General features: G+C 40.1%; 2 protein-coding genes across 3 annotated transcripts in view; both read left to right on the top strand.

The window, feature by feature from the left end:
* The window catches only part of b3gnt7 (UDP-GlcNAc:betaGal beta-1,3-N-acetylglucosaminyltransferase 7), a 283,633-nt gene that overhangs the window by 248,926 nt on the left and 9,626 nt on the right, over nucleotides 1-25,081 (top strand). The window lies entirely within an intron of this gene.
* armc9 (armadillo repeat containing 9) lies at nucleotides 296-23,234 on the top strand. 2 transcript variants are annotated; one of them, XM_084011931.1, is made up of 26 exons: nucleotides 296-464; nucleotides 824-960; nucleotides 1,149-1,274; nucleotides 2,088-2,258; nucleotides 2,626-2,781; nucleotides 2,987-3,079; nucleotides 4,410-4,434; nucleotides 5,049-5,206; nucleotides 5,799-5,897; nucleotides 6,484-6,519; nucleotides 8,499-8,533; nucleotides 8,628-8,739; nucleotides 9,059-9,151; nucleotides 10,515-10,605; nucleotides 11,150-11,273; nucleotides 11,720-11,859; nucleotides 12,754-12,830; nucleotides 13,318-13,392; nucleotides 13,852-13,942; nucleotides 14,358-14,410; nucleotides 15,601-15,699; nucleotides 15,799-15,914; nucleotides 16,746-16,885; nucleotides 17,384-17,489; nucleotides 20,010-20,203; nucleotides 22,242-23,234. In XM_084011931.1, exons 2-26 carry the CDS (start codon nucleotides 886-888, stop codon nucleotides 22,256-22,258), a joined length of 2,502 nt encoding a protein of 833 aa, XP_083868057.1. In that variant the 5' UTR covers nucleotides 296-464; nucleotides 824-885; the 3' UTR covers nucleotides 22,259-23,234. The 2 variants fall into 2 exon arrangements, with proteins under 2 accessions (XP_083868057.1, XP_083868058.1); XM_084011932.1 differs by lacking the exon at nucleotides 6,484-6,519.

Below are 25,081 nucleotides of genomic sequence, written 5' to 3'. Positions count from 1 at the left end.
TTTATGGCTTACAAAAATAAGTTATTATATATTTAAAATATACGTTGTAGCCACCTGCATGTCGTTAATGTAACTTAATATTTAAAAAATGTGCTTTACACCTATTTAAATAAAACACATCTTCCCGAGAGACATTTCTTAGATAGATATAAAAATGCTTTCTTGCTAGTTTCTCTAGGAAATAAATACGTTTTATACACCATCGTAGACAAGAAGAATAGTCTGGTTGGAATCACGGAAAGGGATGTTGTCATTATCCACGACACTTGCCTCTACTTTCCGACCTGTATTGGTTGCTAGACGTTTGTGTACGGTTGCTAGCTAATGGCTGCCTGACTAATACCAGTTTAAGTGAAGCCTGTAAGCTTTTGTCGGAAAAATGGATTGTTTAAGTTTCAGTTGCGGGTGAACACGTTGAAAGTGATAAAAGCCAATACTTTCGAATCAAACGATGTGCGAATAAGGTGAGAATGATGTTGGTGTCCGCTCTTTATATAAGGTAAACTGATTAGCATGTCAGCTAATAACGTTACTAGCTTGCCAGCATTTTTTTTTTTTTTTTTTGCTGCCGTTGTTGCTGAAGTTGACTGTTAAAGATAGTTCATGTTAAAATTCAAAGGCAGAAAAAAGCTGTAGTACCACAGTCGTAACGTGAATATGCCGATAAAATTAACGTTGCCTGTGTTATTTGGAGAAGTACTATTGCATAAACAATGTGTACTACAGCATTGCCATAATGTTAGACTGTTCAATTGCACCAGAGTTAACGTTTAAAGAAAGCGCTTTGCGATATTTGTGCCATAATACTGTCCTTTCCTTACAGACTCTGCAGAAAGATACACCTTTGATGTCAGTAGGTGTTTTAAAGATTTTGGTCAACCACACATGAGTTCCAGGGAGGCAGCCAAGATGGGGGACATCTTGGCAACTGAAGCAGATCTTCTTGGGATGATCAAGGAGGTAAACAATGTAAAATTTTGAGAACGCATACAGAGAAATATTTCAAACAGAATGAGTCAAAGCAGTAAGCGTAATATAGAAATGTGCTCAACGTATTGAGGGTGCATGTTGATATATTATTGCAGGATAACTGAAAAAAAAACAACAACTTCATTCTGTCTCTTGTGCTTGTTTTGTGTCTTTTGTAGTACCTTAAGTTTGAGGAATTTGAAGAGACGGCCCACAGTTTTGACAAGGAATGCAAAAGCAAAGGCAAGCTGATCTCAAAGCCTCAAGGAAATGCTCTCAGAGACTCAAAGACTCATGGCATTCAGGTAAATTCCTCAATACCTGGAACCTATTGTTCCTGCATATCTGTTGATTATTTACAGAGATGGCAATGAAGGATGAGCAGGATGTTTCAGACAGAGAGTCTGGCTCATTTGTTTTAAAACATATTTTTTATAGAATTATTTGTTACTGGCACTTTCTCTAAGTATTCTTTTAAAAAGTGTATCAGTTATCGCTGGGTGATATGTACATAATGTTCATTGTGATGGGAATTCTTTAATTTAGTAATTAATCATAGTATAATTAGTAGTTTGAGTAGTTTTAACTTATACTATTCCAGTGTCATGAGGTTTCCTGTACTCTGCACTTATATCATGTGTGACATGAGTTGTAGAATGGACCTTGTGACACCAGAAATGCTGGAAAGTCAACATGGACGTATAGACATGACATGAGTGGCTCCAACCCTCACATCCTGGACAAATTTCGCCATCTACACAACAGAAAAATGCTTCTCTGATGACATACCACCAACAACTGTATAAAAGGCCCTTCTCAACATTGATGAATGGTCAGACTCTTGGAGTCTGCCCCATCTGGCCAGATAGTTTTTGCTCTGACGCTGTATGTTGGTGGCGCGGTCTGCTTGCACACCCTGTTTGCGAGTGCTTTGACTTATTAGACCATGTCTGTTTACAGTCTGTCTGTAGCCTGTTTTGGACTCTTTCCTTAATAAATTATAATTATTATATTTATTTATAAACTGATTTCCACCACATTCATTAAAAAGAAGCAAAATGTAACTTACTCTATTGATTTTACCCCAACATGCTCTTCTTTTACTCTGACTTTTCTAGAAAGACCTCCTTTGCTCTTTTGATGATGGAGACCACAAAGTGTTCTTTGAACTGTGGACAGAGAATTTCCCCTCTGAGATAAAAGACACAGACACTGAGGCCCAGAACCTGGAGTTTTACCTTCACATCCACTTCACCATCTACCCACTGAGGAGGCAACCTGGTAGACATGTATGCTGTTTCATTTGTTTTCTTTGTTTTAATGTTCTTAGAAGAGAATTACTTTGTTTAGATTGATCTTCAACCGAAACATAACTGTGTCACAACCCCACATCTTAATATCATATCATGTGCACTTTTTCAAAATGACCACTAAGCCATGCTGCAGGCTTGTTCTCAGCGGGCCATCAATGATGTTTATAATCTACAGTAGTCTGCAGTTTTATGGATGTAATGTAAAAGCGGCAGCTTTTTCCATTATCATTGATAGTGGAAGCCAAGAGAGGAAGTGTTTTAACACATTCAATAGGCTGAGCAGACATTTTTCTAAACTTGTAATATAATCTGTTATATTTTGTAAACCTGCATCTTTCTCCAGGACCGGACTGAGTTTGAGGAGAGGATTTCCCACTTCAAGCAGTACCTGGAGACTCGGGGAGCAGCACTGAGCCAGACCACGGAGTTTCTGCCTTACTATGCCTTGCCTTTCGTTCCCAACCCTACCGTCCACCCGTCCTTTAAAAATCTGTTCAAGGTGCTCATGAACATTACGTAGCTGGTTGCCAACTAGTAATCACATATTATGCATTATGGAACATTAGTGGTGTAGTGTGAAGTGCTTTGAGTGGTCAGAAGACTATTATACATGCCTGTACAATTTACTGGTGTTGTTAACCGGTGCCTTGACAATGAACACAACCATATTTTCTCCCATCTCCCCACATTTTGTGTATCTATAGGATTCCTGGATACCACAGTTGAAGGACAAGCTGGAGCTGTTTCTGTCAGTGACACTAAAGCCGTCCAACACCCCAAGGCTGCTGAATTTATATGTATCCTCTATTGTGACTCGCTCACATGTCAATTATGTTATATTTTATCAGCGGCATCCTGCTGGCACTGTGCTAAACACAATGTGGAGATTGATCTGGCTATGCAAGACTAGTGGTATCCTACTAAATTTGCATGGTTAACTGGTGAACTGTGTTCCCACAGCAACTGACAGCCCTCACAGACATGACTTGCAAGACTGCATATCATTAAGTAAAAGCTGTGTAGGAAGCGGAAGCCACAAGTATAAGTAATAACATTAAGTATGACCCTGATCTATTTAGGTGGGCCAGGATCCTTGTATTGACACACTAAATAGAACAGGACCATGATTCAGTCGATCAATTACACGCCCTGCTGTGACATGGCAAAATGGCTGCTGTGAAAAGGGCCTATTGGCTTTAAAACAATATATCAGCCAGTACGGAAAAAACAACAAAATGCTGAGGGGACAACAACTCAGGGATTAAACACAGGCCAAGTACAGAGGGGTTTTCCTTCTCTGTTTTGGCCGAGCTGCAGATTTCAATAATAGCTAAACAGTCGGGTCAGTTACCCTGACCTGGCCGTTTCATATCAAACATGCAAACAAATTCTGACTGTTTGCATATGGCAGAACCGTAACATTCACAAACTCACCCCAACCCCTTCAGATAAAAAGGGCAACTGCAAGATAACAAGAATTGTTGCTTTTACTGGAAAGCCAATGGCTCGATTTCCTCCTTCCGAATTGAAAACTAAACCCTATCCCTACTGGCTGATGCTCAAAGCATACAGATTAATATAGCAACTCTCATATCAAGGGCTGGCCAAAGAAAATATTTCTTGTTTGTTCACAGATAAAACATAAAGGGGGGAGGTTGTCTAAGATGTATCATCTTTCAAAATGCAAACACTTACATGCAGCGCTTTTGGCAGCTGACACAACATACTCACAAATGGAAACTCATTGTTGGTCAAATTTCCACACACATTTACATGCTTAGGTGCATTTAAATGTACTGAATGACAGCTGTGTTTGCCCAAGCAAGGGTGTTGCCCTAAAAGATTCCACCTGTCTGTTTAAAACAAACTTGTGTTGATCATATATCAAAACGTATAATTCATCATGAAGGAAACTTCATTAATATTAATCCTGTGGGTTTTTTTTATGACAAGTCTGCCGGGTTCAAAAAAGGATGTACAACACACTGTGTGTTTATCTTATATCCAGTCAAACTTAAGCAAGGCATTGCATCTTTATCTTTTGTTTTATAAGGAAACTAATCTAGTAGAAAAGTGACTTGTGTTCAACTGAGTTCTAGTGCATAGTCTTTAACAGGCATCATGCAGAAGGAGGGAGGAAGGAGTGCGAAAGGTAAATATCTCTCAAATAATCAACCTTTTCCAGTGTATTGCATTTTTATATCTATATATTTATCATGTGATTATACAGATACCAACTACTGACTGACTATACAAGTTGTGTTTGTCACTACCAGTCACATAATTCAAAAAATAAAATAAATAATAACAATAAATTAAAAATATTTTGTAGGTGCAGAAACTTTCCTTTCACTCACATCCTTTTTATACATCCTGGAAAGGAACAATGGCTTCCCATATCTCAAGACTTCTTATCAGTGGTGGACAAAAAAAAAAAATTCAAAAGGGACAGAATCGATGACGGGATACTTTTGCTTAAGATCTGTGCGGTTCTTTCATTGTGGAAGTTGGTTGCAGATAATGGTTGTTAAAGGTTAATAATTACTCAGTGCTCCCATAAAGATGGAACCAGCATCTGAAGTATTGACTGGCAGACTTTATATAAAAACATCATAAACATACATCCGTTAATGTACTTATTCAAATGAAATATTCAAATGAAACATTTAACCTGTTAAAAACATTGTGAGGTGAATGTTTATGCGTTTGTGTTTCTATTATGCAACATTTGCCTGTGTGTGTCTATGTGTTTGTGTGACTTCACAGAGGCCACGCAGCAGTTACATCTCCAGCTGGCTGAATCGGAACGCCGCATCACTAGCTACGTGCGGAAGTTCAACAAGATGCAAGCCGACTACCACAACCTGATCGGAATCACTGCCGAGCTGGTCGACTCGTTGGAGGCCACAGTCAGCGGAAGAATGGTAGGCTTGCCTGGCTGTATAGGGCAGAAAGACACACACATTCTAACGGGGACAAACCACATAGACCGGCCTAAATCACAGAAAGAGACACACACGCCCAGCGACACATAGGAGCTAAGGACACTGGACAGACACACAAAACGAGTTTAACACTCAAACTATTTTGCTAGTGCATTTAGTCTTTCAAAACAAAACATCTGTATCACTTTTGATTGTCACAATAAAAAAAAAATGAAAACAAAAAATGAAAAAAATCACATTCGGTCCAGCCCTATGTCTGTTTCTGATTTACAGATCCAGGGCTGTGTACGAACACCAGAGGCACACATACATTTAACCCGTTGGGGGTTTTATGTTTACAGTAGTGGTTCCAGGGTTGATTGGGCTGCTCACAGATATACATACAAACACTTAAGAGAACAAAAAACAGCACACACCGTTTTAAAACAGACCTAATATCCACACACGTGCTCCTCACTACTAGATGACGTAGCTGTTAAACGGTGACACAAAAAAAATGCCTACCCTGCCCTTCCTCTTACCCACAAACAGTACCTCAAAGCTCAGGGGGCCTGCTGTGTTTTTTTCGCAGATCTCCCCCGAGTACCTGCAGAGTGTGTTTGTTCGTCTGTTCAGCAGCCAGATGAGGCAGAGCGTGGTGCCGAGCACTGACTTCACCAGACCTGGCACCGTGAGTGAGAGCACACTGACACCTCTCCCTTCTCTCTCTCACTCCTTCACACCTCACTGGAAGGACAATAACAAAACACAAGGCCGAAATACCAGCGAGGGAAGGTGCTCTCATATTGAAAAGATGTGTCAAAGATGCATTGTGCAGCCTGTTGTTTGCATCCTGGATATTGGGGACTTGATCCCTTTTTGGTGTAATACACACACTTGGAAGGCTTGTTGTAAAGTTAACTAGCCAAAGTGGCTCACGAAAGCTAAAGTTTATCAACCACTTTTTATGTTTAACTTCGATTAATAATAATTACAATAATACATAAGATTATAATGGATAGAATAAAAAAAGTATCCATATGGTTGACTGCATGCTCAAAGGTAGAGTAGAAGCCGTTACAATATGACTCTATGGCACAGACAAGCAAAAAAAATGGTCCACGTTGCCATGACGATCACGTTTACCGTCAGCTTCATTGTGTTGAACTTGTGTGAAATCTTGTTTCTTTCTGTTTTTTAACTGAACAACTTCTTTCTGTGTGTTTGTGTTTTTGCGTGTGTGTGTGTGTGTGTGTGTGATGCTTTTGTCCACAAAGGGATATTACTCTATGAGTCCTTATGATGATGGCTATGTAAGTTTCATATGTTTTCATCTTTACTTCCTGTCTTCACTCAGGTCCCCACTTGTCATCTTGCTTGTGCCTTGCCATGTTTATTCTTTCTCCTCCTCCTCCCGTCTCCCCTTCTTTTACATATGTGTACTCATATATATTATTGGTTCCTACTAGAATTTGAGAATTTGTTAGTTTAAAGGGATTTTGGTCCTCGTTTGTTGTAAGTATGACCTCTTTTGTCAGGCCGCTTGTTAAGCCAAACAATAGCATCGTTCTCAGGGCGTACCTCGTCTTTAAATTCATTTGTTCCTACTTTCAGTTCTCCTTATTGGCTCTCTTGTCTTCTTTTTTTAAAAAGGTAAAGGCGGTCAGTTTCAGTTTTCTCCCCTTACCATATGTTTAACGGTATAGTTTTTGAAAGAATTTAGACCGACCCATTGACAGGAGAAGAATGGCCAACACAACAAGGCACTTTGATGTAGAAGCACTTCTCTCACGCTCATGTTGTCAAACAGGGTGGATTCAATTACAGCTGTTGAGGTGGCCAGAACGCTAGATATAACTGTGATGGTTCTCAGCACCATCAGCAGCAAACAATCACAAACATCAAACATATTCAATAATAATACACATTTAGATGGCTTCCATGGCATGTCAGGTCAAGCCTTTAACTTTGAGAATGGAAATGAGAAGTGTGAGAGTTGATTGACCATATTTGACCTCACGAAGAGCAAGCAACATAACAGCATAATTGACCATAATTATCAGACTCATTATGCCTTCATAATATTGTGATATTTTTTTACCCACTCGGCTATGGTTTACCTTACCGCCGAGTGAAAGAAAACCTAGATTAGATCAGGGAGCAGACCTGTCTACTTAGACAATAACGTCAACAATAGATGACCTTCACCTGTCCCCACAGTCATAAAAGAGTAAATGGTAGGAAGACGTGCTAAAGAGGTGAAGAGGGTGAAGGCATCCCTTATGTTTACTGTACTTTGTCAGAGAATTCAGGTCAAGCCTTTGCTTTGTGTAAACAATTAGTTGAATTCTGAGAATATAGGTGGCAAGATTTAGTAAAAATGTCTTGTTGTAGTTTCCCTCCTCCTCTCCTTCCCTCTTTGATCATTTTGTTTGACCACACTATTTCTTTCATCTTAGATGTTTGGCCCTCCTGTTCATAGAAAAATGCATGTAAATACTGTACATCTATTAATCAGGAGGGTCCACACACTCCAGTGTCAAATGTCTCAGGGAAATATGCCCCCCTTCCCCCTCCAGCATTCTTCAGGGCAACTGAAAAAGTTTACAGAGGAAGGAATTTATACTATTTTTCCTCCGCTTCCATATTTCCCGCTGTACTCCAAAGCAAAAAATGTGGCCAGAAAACGTGATACCTCAGACAATACGGCAATACGGATCACTACGGATCACTATCCTGACCCACCGTTGCTCCTGCTACAGGAGGGTTATCTGCCAAAGCTTCAGATTGGATTTCAGGCTCAAAATTCCCTTTCAATAGCAAAAAAAACCCATTAATAATACGTTCTTTCACCCTTCCACCAAACATATATCCCTCTGTTCAGTAGTCAACATTTCTTTTTCTGTAAAACAACAGCACATAGGCCTACAATAGTATACTGAGGTGTAACACATGGAGGTATAGCTGTTTCAAACTAACGTGCCTGAATCATCTTATCCCACTTGACTGCATGGGTGATGTTGCCAAACAACAGTATGTGTGGGGATTCAGCATGTACCACAAGCATGACGTTTGCATGTACAAAAGAATGTGAATCATTTATATAGACAGTAGCTAACTTGATTGCTTTAGATAGATAACACTGGGTTAAGTATGATGGGACCAGATAGTATGGATTATAAAAACAGGTGCACAGTCCCATTGAATACAGTTTTCCACACCATAAATACAGGATGTTATAATCAAATATTTGTCTTCTCTTCCTCCGTTTTTTTGTGTGTTTCTCTCACAGGCCTCGTCGATGCTACGAGCATCCATCGCACAACAGTAAGTCATACACTTGAAGCTGCTAATCTGTACATATAAATGCCGTGACAAAAACATAGCTGACTTCTCTCTTCTTTTTTTTATTCATCTCAAGGAGATCCAAGGAGGTACCGATGCTGCCCTCACTGGACTATGAGAAGCTAAAGAAAGACCTGGTTGAAGGCTCCGAGAGACTCAAGTCCCTGCTGCTTCAGGCGCTGCGCTGGGTGAGTATTCAGATTCTTATTTAGAGTATATTAGCATTTTACTGAAAGGATATATATACATACACACACACACACACATATATGTAACGTAATTGTTGTTCTTTGTTAACCTGCAAATGAGAAAGTTTGCCGTCCAAACATTATATGCTGTTCACACAAAGCCACAGCGGCTCGATGCATCTACAGTGTTTAACTGAGCAGAAGAAGAATACACACTGGAGGTTTTACGTTACAGCAGTTAGTGAGCTCCAATCATGTTGACTTTTACACGTCTACTCTTTTGAGTCTTCATTGGTGGGTCTGGCTCTCATTTTCTCAGAGACTGACTCGCTCGCTGCCCGGTGAACAAAGAGACACAGTGCTTCAGGCCTTCATCAGTAACGATCTGCTGGAACGCTACAGCAAAAAACAGGTGGGATCATGGGACAGCAGCTTTTCATTTCGTTGTGGCATGTTTACGAAGGGGTGACTATGGTAGATATCTCTACAGATGTGAACGGAAATTACAGAGATTTTGTTTTTCCCCAATATATATTCCATGCAACCATCAGAGCTGAGTAAAAAATGACTTCATGGCCTAATTAATCCAGAGGCAGACTTGGCACTCTTGCTGGCTGCCATTGACTTATGGGTGAAGTGGGTGAAGTGGGTGAAGAGCATTGATTGTGGACAACCTGGACAAAGCATTTCAGAAGTCACCTCTATGCTTCTGGGATATATATATATATATTTTTTATAAAAACGTTACCCCTTTTATCTTTTGCATTCCCTGTAGATGGCAACGACACGTTCCTTCCATTGATTTATAAATACAAAATAAGTCTGCCAGAAACAATTTCATCATCTAGAGATACACTATTTTATTTCAATAAAACCCTCAAAATGATAGACAACAGATATCAGATGTGAGCACTGAAATAATCAATAATGAAACATCAAATTGCATTGACATTACTGTCATTACTGTGTTACTTCAATCGCGATGTACCCAGGACAGATAAGACAAATTGATTGGACACCTATTCAACATAGTTAGAGTAACTCTTTATCATTGTCTTGATAACTAATTAATAATTGATTTCCCATATGTTGTCGCTGTAATTTTCATTATTTTAAGAACATTTCTTATGACACGTTCCCAGCCTAAGATTAGCTGTAATTTCCTCTTTTTATAATAACAAAAGGCCAGCACAAAAAACAGATTATATTACAAATTTCTCCCTTACAAAAGCCTTTTCAAAAGCCACGTCTTTTTTACATGCTTTATTGTTTTTTTCCCTCACTTTTCTTTTCTTTTCACATTTCCTTCACCTGCCTTTAGTCATAGGGTGCCATGTTAAAGACAAGAGTAAGTGATCCTCTACCCCTACCTGAGGTCTTTGTTTATGTACTTACTATGGTGCTCCAAACCACCCCTAAATGACACGAGAGTGATTTACTGTATGAACCATAATAGTGGAAGGGTATTTGTTTCTTGTACTCAAATAACAAAAAAACATGTGCCGTGTTAGATATTGTCCAAAGACATTAAATACGCACGTTTTCCCAGCACATGAGCTTGTGGCCTGGTGGCGACATTGATATCATGACACATTCGGTTTGATTAGGCCAGTTCCATAAACTTCCATAAAGCAGTTCTCGTTGTGGAAAAATAAAACAAATGCATATAATAGCATTCTGTGCGTAGTTCATGACGTATATGAAATTACAGCACTCTCTCTCAAAAAACAACCCCTGGACTGACTGCTTTTTATTGGTCTTTTGTCTTTTCTTAGAAAATGTTGCTTCATTTAATGAGATCGAAGAATGAGGTCGTCCGACAATACGTGGCTCGTCTCATCAATGCATTCGCTTCCCTTGCAGAGGGTACGTGCTCAAGCAGCCTTATCATTTCTTTCTGACATGAGTCATCGTCTGACTGGATGCATTTGGAGACGCAGATTCACGGAAGACCTCAATGTCTGTGACGAGAACTTTTCATTCCGGTCCGCTACCGCTAATGGTCCCCTGTAGCAGGAACTCTGAAGGACGATGTAAAGACAAATCTCATTTATGCTGCCACAAATTAGTTTAAATTATGTAGTAAGTGGTTGTGGTATTATTATTATTATTATTATTATTATTATTATTATTCTGAGACCGAGCCTCTACAAATTATTATTATTATGATTATTATTATTATTATTATTATTATTATTATTATTATTATTATTATTATTATTATTATTATTATGTTGTATTGTGTGGTCCTTTGTGTTCACAGCTTACACCTAAAATGGATTGTGAAATTTAGGGCTTTTCAAGCCACTAGTTGTAAATTAGACAATACAAGTGTATTTTTTTACATGTTACTGCAGAAAACAATTCCTGGCCTTTTGATCTTCATTTGACATTGTGTTAATGCTTGTAGGACGGGTTTACCTCTCCCAAATCCCCATTCTTCTGAAGCTTCTGACAGAGACACTCAGGACGGAGGAAAAAGACTCCCCGACTAGAGAGAATGTGCTAGTGGCCCTGCAGAAACTCAGCCTCAGGTAAAGAAAAGTATTTTTTTTTTTAATTTAACTTTGCTTTGTTAAAATACATTTTAAGATGAAATGGTGTGTTCGTAAATCAGATTATATGACAGTTTGTGTAGTGAAGAACATGTCATCGCCTAATTGTGAAGAGTGGGGTTTTGTCATTATATCAACTTGTAGAGGGCCTTGAATCAAAATAAACCTACATTAACATGGGCAAGAATCCTAACAGTAGCACTTCAATAACTCACCAGGTATAGTGGGCAAAAATAAATAAATTCCCTTTGAAAATCTTCTCACTAAATTAATGCTCACAGTTTAAATGTGACGAAATATCAGAAATCCATTGTATTTAAAAGTTTCTTGTTTTTTTCCTGGATATAAACCATAATTCCTGTCCTGTTATCCAACAAAAATATTTTTCTGTTTAAGTTCCACCACTTATCATCATGTCTTGGTAGGAGGAGCCAGCAGACCGCCATGATAGCAGACAATCTGATTGGCTGGCTGGTGGATGAGCTGCAGGACTCGGACTGCCTGAGTGATTACAGCCTGGAATATTCTGCTGCTCTGCTCATGAACCTGTGTCTGCGCACAAAAGGTAAAGGTCGAAGCACACGTGGATACAGAACATAGTTACATACAGACACATAGTTTAATTGTCGAATACCCCAACGCTCTTAAAATATTCTTTAGATTTGGTTGAATATTTTGCTGATACATAACGATTAGATATCGATTAGATCACGTCAAAATAACAATAAATCCATTTAAGAGCATTTTTCGATACCCATCAATTCCGCTGTTTATATGATTATTATGCTTTATTCCCTTAATGTTTTCAACCCTGATGAAGGCAACAAGCCAAACATATTTGAGAATAAATTCAAGTGTACTGAAGGTTGTGCAACTAGTTTCATTTTGTATATCTAGCTGGCGTGGAATACTGTATCAAGGGTTTTTGACAGGCAACCAAGAAACATATGGAAACATGAAAAAATGATCGTATTAATAGTCCACTATGTCAGTGTAACTCTATGTTGTTTCTGTCTATCTTTCTTCCGGTTAGATAACTTAATTATTGCCAGAGGAAATGCTATTATGGTTTGCATTTATTACAGCATATTTGCTTTTACAACTTCTTCTGAACACAGTGCTTCTCTTCGTTTTTGTCTCAGTTGCCCGGGGTCCTGTTTTTTATAAAATGCCACAGCATTTGATTTATTAGGGGTTTTATTATCTTACAAACAGAAAGATAAAACAAATGAAATAAAAAACAATTGGGCTAGAGGAAATCATGTGAAACGTCATCCTATATTAAAGCAAATAAAGAAGTTATTGTTTGATGCAGCAGGTTTGTGTGTGTGTGTGTGTGTGTATGTGCGTGCGTGTGTGTGTGTGTGTGTGTGTGTGTGTGTGTGTGTGTGTGTGTGTGTGTGTGTGTGTGTGTGTGTGTGTGTGCGTGTGCGTGCGTTGGATGACTGTCTTTGTACAGGAAAAAGGAAATGTGCGGAGAACGCCAAGCATGTGCTGAAGGTTCTAACTGATGTCCTTGGACATGAGAACCATGAGGTAATACACACATCCGTCAACACTTGCACACAGATGTTAAATGCACAATGCATCTAATGCACATGCAGAACACATCCATAGGGGTTGAAAAACGTAGAAGCAGCACACACATTCAGAAAACAGCAAATATATATGAAACCAGTGTTAATACAAGATACAGAGTACCAAACCATCTACAGTATTACTTTAAACGACACGAAAAAAAAACGACTTTTTGCAGTGCGAAGTTAAAACTTAAATACAAACGCCAAAGTGGACAACACATACAACTTTTGGAGGACCAAAAACTATTGTAATTGTTATTATACATGAAATACTGTTCGCTATAAAAAAATGAACTTGTATTTGTATCTGCAAAAAACATTCTTTCCTCTTTGTATTCATGTTTCCTTGTTACTGTTACCATTTGGCCTGAGATAAAGATTGTGTGTGTGTGTGTGTGTGTGTGTGTGTGTGTGTGTGTGTGTGTGTGTGCTCACTCTCTCAGATTCGACCATATGTGAATGGAGCCCTGTACAGCATCCTGTGTATTCCCTCTGTGAGACAGGAAGCCAAAGAGATGGTGAGATAGCAGAAATGTCTTCACCTGCGTGGAGGAAACAGACCCAGTTTGTGTGTTTGCTCTGCATTTGTCTGCTTTATGTAACCACACAACCAGTTTGGAAGGGAAACAGCAGGTGTCCACAGCAGTCATATGACACAGCCACTGTACCCAGATACTGGTGAGCTGTATTTGTGCAGGAGGGTGTGGATGGACCTGGGTCCATCCTGTCCAACACATATCACATTTAAGCAGATGCCTCCCTCAACCATGAATCACAATATCAATGTTATAATCGACTTAGAGTAAGCACGTTTGACCCCCCAGCAGATTGTTTCAACGCTGTATAAAGCCTCTGAATATTCAGTCACTGAGTTAGATTCTGAAGTTAACTACAAAAATAGACCTTGCGTTTGTCTTTCAGCTATAAAGTTGTGTGTGTACACCAGTGTGACACGTGTTTCCCTCACATGTGTGCAGAGTGTAGAGGAGATTCTCCGCTGCTACAGCAAAGAGGAGAACCCAGACCTCAACAGGCAGATTGATTTCATCATCAAACAGCTGAACTCAGGTTGGTGAAGTCCAATGTACTGTTACAATGGAGGAATTACACTCAATGAATGTGTGTGTATGCATACTGTATGTACTGACTGCATTATATACAGCAAAAAATATAATACTGTTACTACTGAAAGGGCGAATGTTGGGCAGCTGGTGTTACTTGCAGTGATCATGTACTGGTCATTGAACAGCTGTAAATTTAAAGTTTGGTGGCTTGTTTTAAGATGTTATAATGTGTTATAATAAATAAAAGCAAATATCAGTTTTTTTTAGCTACTTGATGCATTTCTTAATCAATATTCCTTGTTGTTATATTTGATTATTTTCACTTTATTAGCCTTTGTAATCATTTTCCAAAGTAAAGCAGTAAGTGACTCATGCTGCTGTTGTTTTTAATCCTAATATGCTGGCTTTGTTCCACCCAGCTGATGAAGAGGGGCCAGAGTCAGATGATGAAGAAGATGAGGACGACAATGATGTAAGTCCAGCCCTCAACCGGTTAGACATTGATAAGTCATTGCTTTACATCATTGTATTATATAACCATCTGCGCTTTATTTTAATCATTATTTTAACTGTTAGAGACCTCCTTTACATTATCAGAAAAGTAAACGAAACAAAAAATCCTCGGCACCAAAATAGCAAATAAGAAACTTGGATGGAAACGGTGATAAAGAATAGATATAATAAGACAAAATAGATGGTAAAACCATACGAATAAGTAAAGCAATTCAAATGTAATGCAAATGAAAATAACAGCAGCAGGAAGGGAAATAGGATGAAATTAAATAATTTAATAGTCGTAGGGTAAAAGTGAGCTTATCTTTAGATTGTTCTGCATCTTACTCTCATGTGGCATCACATTCATTCACAACTAAGTATATTAAGAAAACAGATCAAAAGAACAAAAATGAGGATTGGATGAAAAATAAGGGTCAGAGGAAGCATGACCAGAAACAAACACCTAATTTTTCCCAAACCTGTAGATGGCAATCTCTGGATGACACAGATATTGGGTGTCAGGGAGTTGATGGTTTTGCAGATAGGATTCTGTGGGGAAAGTGGGTTATCAAGATAAGACGTGTGGTAGTGAGTTTAAGTTGGAGCTAGAGTCTCCTCGGTGTGTGTGGGTGGGTTTATAGGTATGCGTCTCCCCTTTTGCCCTCGTAGTCGTATGAGAATTCCTTGAATGTCATTGCCCTTGTTCCGTTGCCTCTGATCTGAGATTAGGTGTTTTTGTAGCTGCTATCCATTTACCGTGGTTATAAGGGTGAACTGATATATGTTGCCCATTTGTGTAAGTGAGTCCAACAGACTACACTGGTCTCTTGTTGTTGTTTAACCTAGTTCCTGAACTCACATCACTGTTATTGCAAAAAAAAAGTGATTTTCAAAAAGTGAATTAGGCACCACCGAACTAACTAATTTATATCATGTGTTTAATAGTGCCAAATTTCTCATAAAAGTTGAACAAACCGCGTTGATTTCATTGTTGGACTGTAAAAAAACAAAAAACAAAAAAGGGAATTACTGCCACTGCGTACTTGTGTAATATTTTGTGACCATTATGTGTCAGATTTCTGTTTAAACACCTGATTTCCACCACAAACTATGTCGTTTGTATTTGTATTCAAATTGTTTATTTTTTTTACCATTGTGTTGTGACAGGAAAATTTAATGGAGACAGACCATGACATAGAGGAAGTTCTCCAACCACAACCCAGAGAACTGTCTGGGGAGAGTCTGCTCACCACCGAGTACCTGGGGGTAAGAGCAAAATACATCCACTCACTACGCTCCTCACTATGCACAAGTTATAGATGTTGTGTGTGTCTGTGTGTGTGTGTGTGTGTGTCTGTGGTGTAGATCATGACCAACATGGCAAAAGTGAAGAGGAAGTCGACCCCTCTGTCGCAACCAAGTGTTGATGAGCCCCTACAACGGCCAGTCACCCCAAGTTCTCTTCGTAATGCCAACATCGCGTAAGTTAGAAACACAACATCAGACATCAGACATCGCCGTTGTGCTTATTCATTGTGTCTGTAGCGTCAGGGTGACTGGAAGTCTGCAGATAAAGTTTACCTTCTTGCTTGTCATTGTCAAAGATCTCGATGTGTAAAATGCCACAGAATAGTGGATCTATCTAGATAAGGTCATACGATGCCTGGCCTCTTTTCACTTAAAGTGGATCATTTTACAAAGCTCGTTGTCTGATCTATAGGTCATTATGACAATGATTGTGCTGCCCCCCTTATGTTCAACCGCATGGATAATGAAGATCCTGCATCTATTAAAACTAGTGCAGTAGGTCAAACAAGAATGGGTCCAAGTGCATTTTAGCATTTATGATCACAATGCCTGACTAAACAGTCCATGCACTTTAAAGGAACGAGTCGGCAGGAGGAGATCGGAACTGGAGTCCCTTTGTGTTATAAAGCAGATTATTGTCAACAAAAAGCTGTGATCCAGACAGTAGGGATAAAAGAATGTGTTATTTCAGAGTAATGGATATGACAGCTATGAGGAAATGGTGTACTTCACCTGACCTGGCGCCAGAGATAAGGAAGCATCGACTCACAGCAAGTAATTGATATGCTGGTTTTATAACGTACTCATTAGAATCGACAGTGATAGTTAACTTTATTTACGTGGCGTGTTGAAATGTAAAGTTGTACAACCGTGAATCGGAAGCAGGGATGAAGTTCGGGAAAAAAAGATAAAAGGTTTTTAAGATGTATGATATAATTATACTAACTACCAATGTGAACATCCTGATGTGTGGCCTTACCTGTTTTTGTCTGCATCATGTATAGGGATTATCGAGACAGAGAGTTCCCCCTTAGCAGACAGAAGAACGAGGAAGGGAGCCTGCCTCCTTCTCGATACAACTCCCGACCTCCGACGCGGTCCGGCAGTCGCCCAAGCACTGCTGATTCCCTACGTCACAGTATCGGTCAGTGGACGATGTCATTTACCCTTCAAACGTTTTTCATGTCAACTACCGATACATCTCTCTGTCTCTGTCTTTGACGATGTCGGACTGTTGTTGATCCGATGTTTGCAGTCAGATTACTCATACATAATACACTTAACGCGTACTAAAAAAAATTGGATTTCCCTTCCACCGGGCTCCTGTAGTTTATGTGGATTTATTTGATGTGATGCCCAGTGTCCACTAGGCAAGGAATGTCCTGTAACTTCCTCAGTAAGCATAAGGGATAAAGACTCAGCAAAGCTGGCAACAACTGGCTCGTGACCTGTTTTGACTTTCCATATAAATCAATATCAGTGTGGCATCGCACCGTGTTTTCCATTGTCATCATAAGTGTGTGGGTTTTAAATGTGAAAAGGCAGCTAGTTTGGTGTCATTCCAAAATGGAAGTTTTAATATTTCCTTCTTCTCTGTCACACACACACACACACACACACACACACACACACTCTTATTCAGACTCGGAGTGTGGTCGGTTGTCCCAGGAGTCAGAGTTGGACGGGCCATATGAAGGGCCAGCCAGAAAAGGTCGTTCCCAGGAGGAACACAATGGACAGCCTGCTAGGTAAACTGACACACGTTTCAAGATTATTGTCATCTGTATTAGAAGCAGTGTATTTCAGTTCAGTGGACCGGATGTGTTCTTTCAACCCCTTGATGGCACAAGACATGTAAAAAAAAAAAAATCTGCTGCCACAGTATAGCAGCATCATCACCTCAGAAGATAAGAGAAGGTTGCTGATAGAAGGCGGAAGATAAGTTATATTGGCCATATATATCTCTACACAGCTTCTTCTGAAACGGGCCTGTTGTAAGTTTCAGTTCACGGCTCAGCAGAAGTGAGTGGGCAGGCCTCTCTCTCGAGATGCCAAAAGGATATATTTATTAAAAGGTGGAGCCCTGCTATGGCTTTACTAATACAGGGATGTGATTTGAATCCTTCTACATATTCTGAATCATATATGTATCTTTGTTTTCCCAACTCATCTTATGTCTTCACGCATCCACACCATTACACATATCTATACACACCTTTATTTTTTTAATTAAATAAATACTTTGAGTTTATTGTTATTATTATTATTTATTTATTTATTTTTTTTACTTTTTTTTTAATCATATTTTGTTAAATTATCTGTAATCCATAAAGCTGAAAATGGGGGGAAAACAGCAGGCAAAATTGTGAATAAGATTGTATAAGTGGTTCAAACTGAAGTTAAAAAAGAAGCACAAGAATAGAAAGAACACAACTATAACATGATGAAACTGCAACATGTCACTGATTCAGCCTGTAGGTGCATTTAGTCGTTTGGTGGCAACTACCATAACGGAGAGTGGGGCTGTCAGGAAAGGATGCATGACAGCGAGTCAGCCGAGGCGCCTGTGAAACCGTGAGGTGTGGTACGAGTGTTCCACACCAGTTGGTGACTCCGCACGGCCAAGCCGGTCTCCGAGACTGTGACATGCGTTTTAAACGAGCCGTTCACACAAAGAGACCCATTCAATCATACCTCCCCTGCTTCTCCTCTCCTTTTTTAAGTCCCCGAGGAACTTGACTCCTGAATCCCGCCAAGAGGCAGTGAGTCCCAGGAAACCACTTCAGTCATCCCTCCTCCCCATCCCGCCAAAAACGTAAAACACCCCTACAAAACAGACTTCTGTAGCCTCGTTTCACCCCAGTCTGGAGGCAAGACTTTTATACTGGGAAGATAATTCAGGACACACTCATTGATGTGTGGGTGAATAGAAACCATAGCAACACAGCAATTTGGCAAATATCAAAAAAGAAGATATATATGTTTGCCTTTGTTTCTAGGTTAATACATTTCCCCTTTTTTTGTGGGGGAGGGGGAGTTATGCTTCAAACTCATTCAAGGTAATACCTGGCCAGGCCTTATTCCATTCAGACATCAAAGTTACGGACTGACACCCGGTTCCTGACAGTTCCTGCCAGCTGTTGGTATTAGTGCAACATGGATGCAAATTTAAGCCGCGTGTGTTGACAGAGCATCGCTTATTGTTCGCAATGTTCAAACAAGATGATATCAGGGAATGGCGGAGCCGACGTGACTACCGTTGAGCTGAAACCAGAATGAGCCGACTGAAATCCATCCATCTTTTATCGTATGGGATTGCTCCACAGGACGTAGGTCATTTGGCCTCCTGTCCGATAAGGACATTAGCAGAGTTTGGCCTTTCACTGTGGCAGAAGAGTCATTTATTCAACGTGATCCTGTTTCTCAGACTCGCACGGACATGACAACAGAATGCCCTTCTTGTGGTTTTAGTAACACAATGGGGCTACTATTTCATCTTGATGCAAAAGATTGTGTTATTTGCACAATGCAAAACCACTTGCATACAAATAAAGTAAAATATGTTTTGCACATCATTTTACAAGTCACTAATGGACATCTCAAATTTGATGGATGATTTTTGATCCTAAAAACTAAAAACACAATGCCTCTATTTTCAAACACCTCACTTATGACATTGAATGTGTATTATAGGATAGGAACCTTAAATTTCTAGGTTAAGAATTAACAACAAAAAAAATCAAAACTTAATATAGAGTTGCAATACATACATATATGTATGAAGTATGCAGTCTGGTGGGTGGTATGGATTGCCCTGCTGATAGCTGTCCACGCTGGGTATCTTGGAAGTATCGATCAAACAGTCTGGTATGCCATCACCAGAAGCGGAAGCCATCGACTGAAACGAGTGAAATGGATGCTATCGAGTGTCAAGGTCGAGAGGCTTGTGCGAGGTTGATGTTGTACCCAGGAAAGCCGTGATTTCTGTGAAACCTTGTGTGAAATGAGATCTGTTCATGGCTGTAGTGTCATGGCTACTGAGTGTTTAAATTATCCGATAAAAGGATGACCTCTCTGAATGATCCTTCTTAGTGAGAAATAAGAGTAGCTGAACTTTTCATTGTGTCCAACAATGCTGTTTTGGTCAATATAGCGTAAGACCTTTTTCATAAGTCTGCTTTGTTGTTTTTTTAATGGTTTATTACTGTACTAAGAAAAACGTATGATTCATTTATTTCCCTTCCTCCTTTTCTTCTCCCTGTCATCAGGGGTGATTATGTCCCTGTGTTTATAAGCCAGTCCAAGATTCCCCGTACACCTGACGCAACAGCCAGCCAGGACACCCGTGCAGACCGGGCTCGAGGCCCAGCTCTGGCACCCCAGTTCTCCCAGTCGGAGCCACAGCAGAGAAGCCGGCCAGGCTCTGCCAGCACCACAGGAGGAGGGGGGCGACAAAGTGGAGGTAAGCATTATGGCCCACCTGCCGGTAATGGCAAATTTGGGCCGGTTGCTCTGTCTATACGACTCTGCCACTTTGGAAGATAACCAGACATGAGTTTAAGGCAATTGCAATCGTAACATTGTCAGTGTCAGTCTTCGTTTCATTTGTTCACCATCAGAAGTCGCAAATAATATGGATAAAATCTTGCATAATGGAATATTAAATTTGTCTTCTCTAGTCTCAAAAGCAGACGTACAGTAAGATGAAATCAGTTATTGTGATAAAGTGCTCACATCTTGTGTTACACAACAGGATTTCCAGAACTTCCGGAACAAAATCTGCCATTGCTCTGTTTCAAAGCTGTTGCTTAAATTTATTTGTTTATACGTTTCCCAGTCTTTTGCCACACTTATAACTTTCATAAGACAGAAAGGAGCTTAGATCTTGCATATTAAGTCACACTGTTAAGTCTTTTACTCACAGTGGCCTTCACCACAGTCAGCCTCCATTTATTAGACACCGAGATAAGAGAAAAGCTGAGATTGTGGACACCCAAGCACCCTTTGAACATGACATTTAAATGTGAACAGCCCTCCGTCGGTCTTTTTGACTTTCTTCTGCAACCCAACAAAGGGAGACCAAGTGAGCTGCTGCCTCATATAAACGTTCAGACCACTGGACTTTATCAGATGACAAGTATCCTTGTTTGATCCAAGGAAACAATAAAGGATAAAGCTAGCTTTTTTTTGTCCATTTCAACCAGTTTTTGCTGTTAACTTCCCATCTCAAACATAGAACTTGAGTCAATGCAGGGACGACGGCCTGACCAGTTGCTCTGGTGCTCTTAGTTGGGTGATAACATCTCTCCATGCTGTCATGCATCTTAACTGCATTTCATGAGCGACTACCTCCGGCTCTTACACTGGGTGTCCTTACCATAAAGCCTGTAATAGGGCCTAATGGTCAGTCCAAGCCACCACATCCTCCAGTGTGTGTGTGTGTGTGTGTGTGTTGTACTTCCACTCGGTCTGGTAAGTGTCAGACGTTTATCAACTTATAAGGAAGTCACTTTAACGTAACTCCGCATGAAGGGTGATAAGCAGGCGCACATGACATGGCAAATAAGTACACTTTTATTGCAAGTGGCTTTTATTGGTATGTCCCCTGCTAGCTCCCTGCATTTTTTTTTTTTTTTTCTTGAGGCACTCTCTTTTCAATTTATTTTCTCTTGAATCCGGCCTCTGCTGACTGTCAGGCGTTATTATGTCTAATGTTTGCTGCTAGGTGGCGTCTGGTTGCGGAGACACCACACTGAGACAAGATCCCCTTTAGGCCCACTTTTTGGTAAACACAAGCGTTGTGACTGATGGAGACACTCCTTTGAGGAAAGATATAGAGGAGGCTTTTTTTTTTTGGAGCTGACCACCCACTCAGCCAGCACAAACAAGGAGGGGAAGCCGCTGGTGTCGCGCCACGTTGAGAGAGGATGGAAAAGGCTGCATTATTCTCACCAAGTCATGTTGACAAGGCTACCTGCACATGATGACAGACAGTCTGCCGTTGTGCAGCCAGAGAAAGTGTTGGAAGTGCAGCGGTGTATCTTAGGCTTTTTGTTTTTCTTTCTCACAAATAGGTTGGAAAGAATATCCTTAAATTTTCAGTTACAATTTATGTAAAGATGGCAACAAAACCTTTCGTCTTTCTTCTTGGGTTGAATGAGCTAGGATTACCATCATGTCTCAGCTAAACGTGTTAAAACTACTGAACGGAACTGGATAAGTATGGTTTTACTGTCCAATAATACTGATTGTAATCATAGCTACTGTAATTTAAAGTCCAATGCCTTCCGGTGCAATCCATTTTCATGCTGTTAGCACTGTTAGCTGCTAGCAGCCTGCTCAGCCGGTGCCATGTGGAGAGCCGTGTGGAGGCAATCCATCAATCGTAGATTTCTCTGACTTCCACGTCGAGCTCCTTTGAACACCTCAGTGGGATCTTTAATCTTCTTTTTTATTGATAAGTTAAAATCTGACTGTCCTCTCCCTCTCTCCTCCTTCAGGCAGCAAGAGGAGGTGAAGAGGGAGAGCTGTCACCGTGGAATAGCCCTATCTGCCCGGGAGCATCGGCCTTCCTGTAACATCATCCCTCCAGGGTTGGGATCTGGGTCAGGGCAACAGAGATGGTCGAGGATCGGCGGCAGCAGGAGTAGGGGCTCGAACAATGCGAAGGATTGTGGCTCTCAATTTTTTTTCCTCTTCCCCCCCGTTCAGCTTTAGCACAGACTTCTGCTGTAATGTAATATAGGCGATAACCCTAACCCCCAGCCATCCAACCCTGTGCACCCTGAATGTCTCTAGTCTCTCATCAAGGTGATGGCGCAACATCCTCCATCCATGAAAAAAGTATGTGTATCAAGATGTGGGTATTCTAACTTAACAAAGTATAGCTGATAGATAAATCCGTATCCATATCTATGTATAAAATACAAGCTAACATGTAACTTTTCTGTGATTATCACAAAGTGTAAATCATTTGGAATGAGACATGGCAAGGATTTTGATTTGAAATTCATTATAAAGATATATTATAAAGATATATAAAAATTAAAGATGAAGATATTTCAAAACAAGAGTGAGAGAGAAAAAGTGAAACATCTCAACTCAATTCTACAAATCTATTTTCTTCTGAAATTCACTACGTACTGTATATATTGAGAATATCCGTCCACACAAACAAGTAATTGTACCGACTTTACTCCAAATATAGTAGGCGCTCTTGTTTAACTCTGTTCCAGGAAACGTTTACAAGAAAGCCACAGGTTTATACAGGTTTTGTTTCATAGATATATATTTCGAATTGCGTATTTGCTGTTAATATGACATGACGAAAAAAAACTTGAATGTTTTGAATGTCTTAAATCCTGCAATGTTGGCATTGTACATTTGCACTGTTTTCCCCGCTGTGGTGATGTACAGTATCGTATATGTTCGCTGCTAACAGTTTTGGTTGTAATGCCTTTTGATACTTTTTAAGTGGTTTTGAATAAATGTGCTGCGGGTCACCTGTTTTCTGGTCTTGGGATGGATGGATGGATGGATGGATGGATGGATGGATGGATGGATGGATGGATGGATGCTAGCTACTGATACTTTATTGATCCCAAGGGAAATTCAAGCATCCAGTAGCAGCTTACAAAACACACAACATGACAGACCAACATACATACATACATAATAATATACCTTTCATAATCACTATATTGAATTTCTCAATCCGATGTCTCCTGTTGGAGGATTCTCAGCTTCGTGCTGTTTCCCAATTGGCTGCTGCTTAGATCGGCCGCACAGACCTGAATCATAAATCGCCTCCCCTTATATAATGACTGGCAAGCCAGTAAGTTGGCATATTGTACCCACTAGGTTGTTGTGAGCTCGGCTTTGTGTTGCAACTCTGCAAAGGAAAAAAAAAAAAAACTCATCAAGATGTCAAACAGCAGGAAGATTTCTGCTCTTGCGTCGTGAAAGCTACGTCACGCTCGCCAGCTCACCCGACAGCTGCACCTTTACAAATGTTCCGGGAACATGCTGAGGTTTTCCATTGATGTCCTCCATGAATAATTATCATTAGCATTCAAGGTATACTTTGTCTTTGTTTGTATCGTCTTGACTGGATACTTGTGTTGTGGTCTGTTTACTCCAGCACTGTTACGTAATCCATTGGCTGCTTTGAAGAAGAAGTTTCATTTCTCATGGGGCAACAGAGAATGCTCCGACTTCACAGAGATCCTTAACAGGTGACAAAGCTGGAGAAGAAGGAGTCTATAGAAATTCAAACTGATTGAAGCCATGCACATCCCAAAGCCAGTTTGTTATGCTTCCAATCAAGATGCGATCTATTTCTCGCCCCAACGAGAACTTGGCATGGGAATGTTGTTTCCTTAAGAAACACAGATGTCTATGAGCTTTTTTTTCCACCAGGATGGAGTTGTGTGATGAACACGTCAGGTTGTTTGTGATGAGCTCAACTCTTGACAGATTGTTGATCCTCCCCGTTTGTTTTAGTCCGCCATGACAGGGATGTTGATTTTGATGTGTTGGAGAACTCAAGTTCAACTCATCCGACAGCGTTATCTCAAACATGATGGATGTATTGTTGGTGTTGAGGTCACTACACCTTTCCATTCATCCAGGTCATTACATCATCATTGTCTTCCCAAGGTAGGCTACGACTCTTCCCTGTTGCTCCCCCCAGCCCCCCCTCCATTATGTCATCATTCAGCCTTTTTTTCAATGCAAACATTTTGTCCCACTCAATGTTGCTGTGGTTTTCAGGGCCCTGTTAGAGTCCCGGTCCCACTGCCACGACTTACTGGATAGAAGGGCCATCATTTAAGTTATGCAGGACGCAACCTGGATCAAAAGGCCATGACAAAATGTGAGAAGCATGGTTTTCAGCTAATTCAATTTACTGGAGTAAAGAGAGCAAAACAAAAGTAACTAAAGTAACACAACCCAAAGGCCACAGAAGACCACAGACTCCTAAACAGGAGCTCACAGAAGCCAGTTCAAGAGAGAACTGCAGCCTGGCATCGAGCAGGCTTATGAAGCCTCTGAGGCAGGTGACACCAATCAGCTGATTAGATGGGGGGGAGGACAAGACTGTTAGTTAGTCAAGACAACCAATCCTGTGTATCTATATATCTATATCTATGGTATATAATATGAACATATGATACATGAAATTATGTAATTAATAATCATTATGGAATATTTTATATTTTACATGAACATATAAAGGTGCACTGTTTCAGAAAATGAAATTAATTGACAAAATAAAATGATGGTAGGATTAAATAATTTCTTCCTGCTGATTTTCAGACATGTCAATAAATGTTATGGG

This window comes from Eutrigla gurnardus (assembly GCF_963514095.1).
Source record: "Eutrigla gurnardus genome assembly, chromosome: 6".
NCBI lineage: Eukaryota > Metazoa > Chordata > Actinopteri > Perciformes > Triglidae > Eutrigla > Eutrigla gurnardus.
The sequence above is the reverse complement of the archived record's forward strand: the minus strand, read 5'-3'. Positions and strand labels throughout refer to the sequence as shown.

Excerpts from the sequence above, each read along its gene's own strand:
- armc9 (XM_084011931.1), top strand. The coding sequence starts at position 886 with ATGAGTTCCAGGGAGGCAGCCAAGATGGGGGACATCTTGGCAACTGAA. Across the intron at positions 2,259-2,625 it reads GGAGGCAACCTGGTAGACAT|GACCGGACTGAGTTTGAGGA; the intron begins GTATGCTGTTTC and ends ATCTTTCTCCAG. Across the intron at positions 4,435-5,048 it reads GGGAGGAAGGAGTGCGAAAG|AGGCCACGCAGCAGTTACAT; the intron begins GTAAATATCTCT and ends GTGACTTCACAG.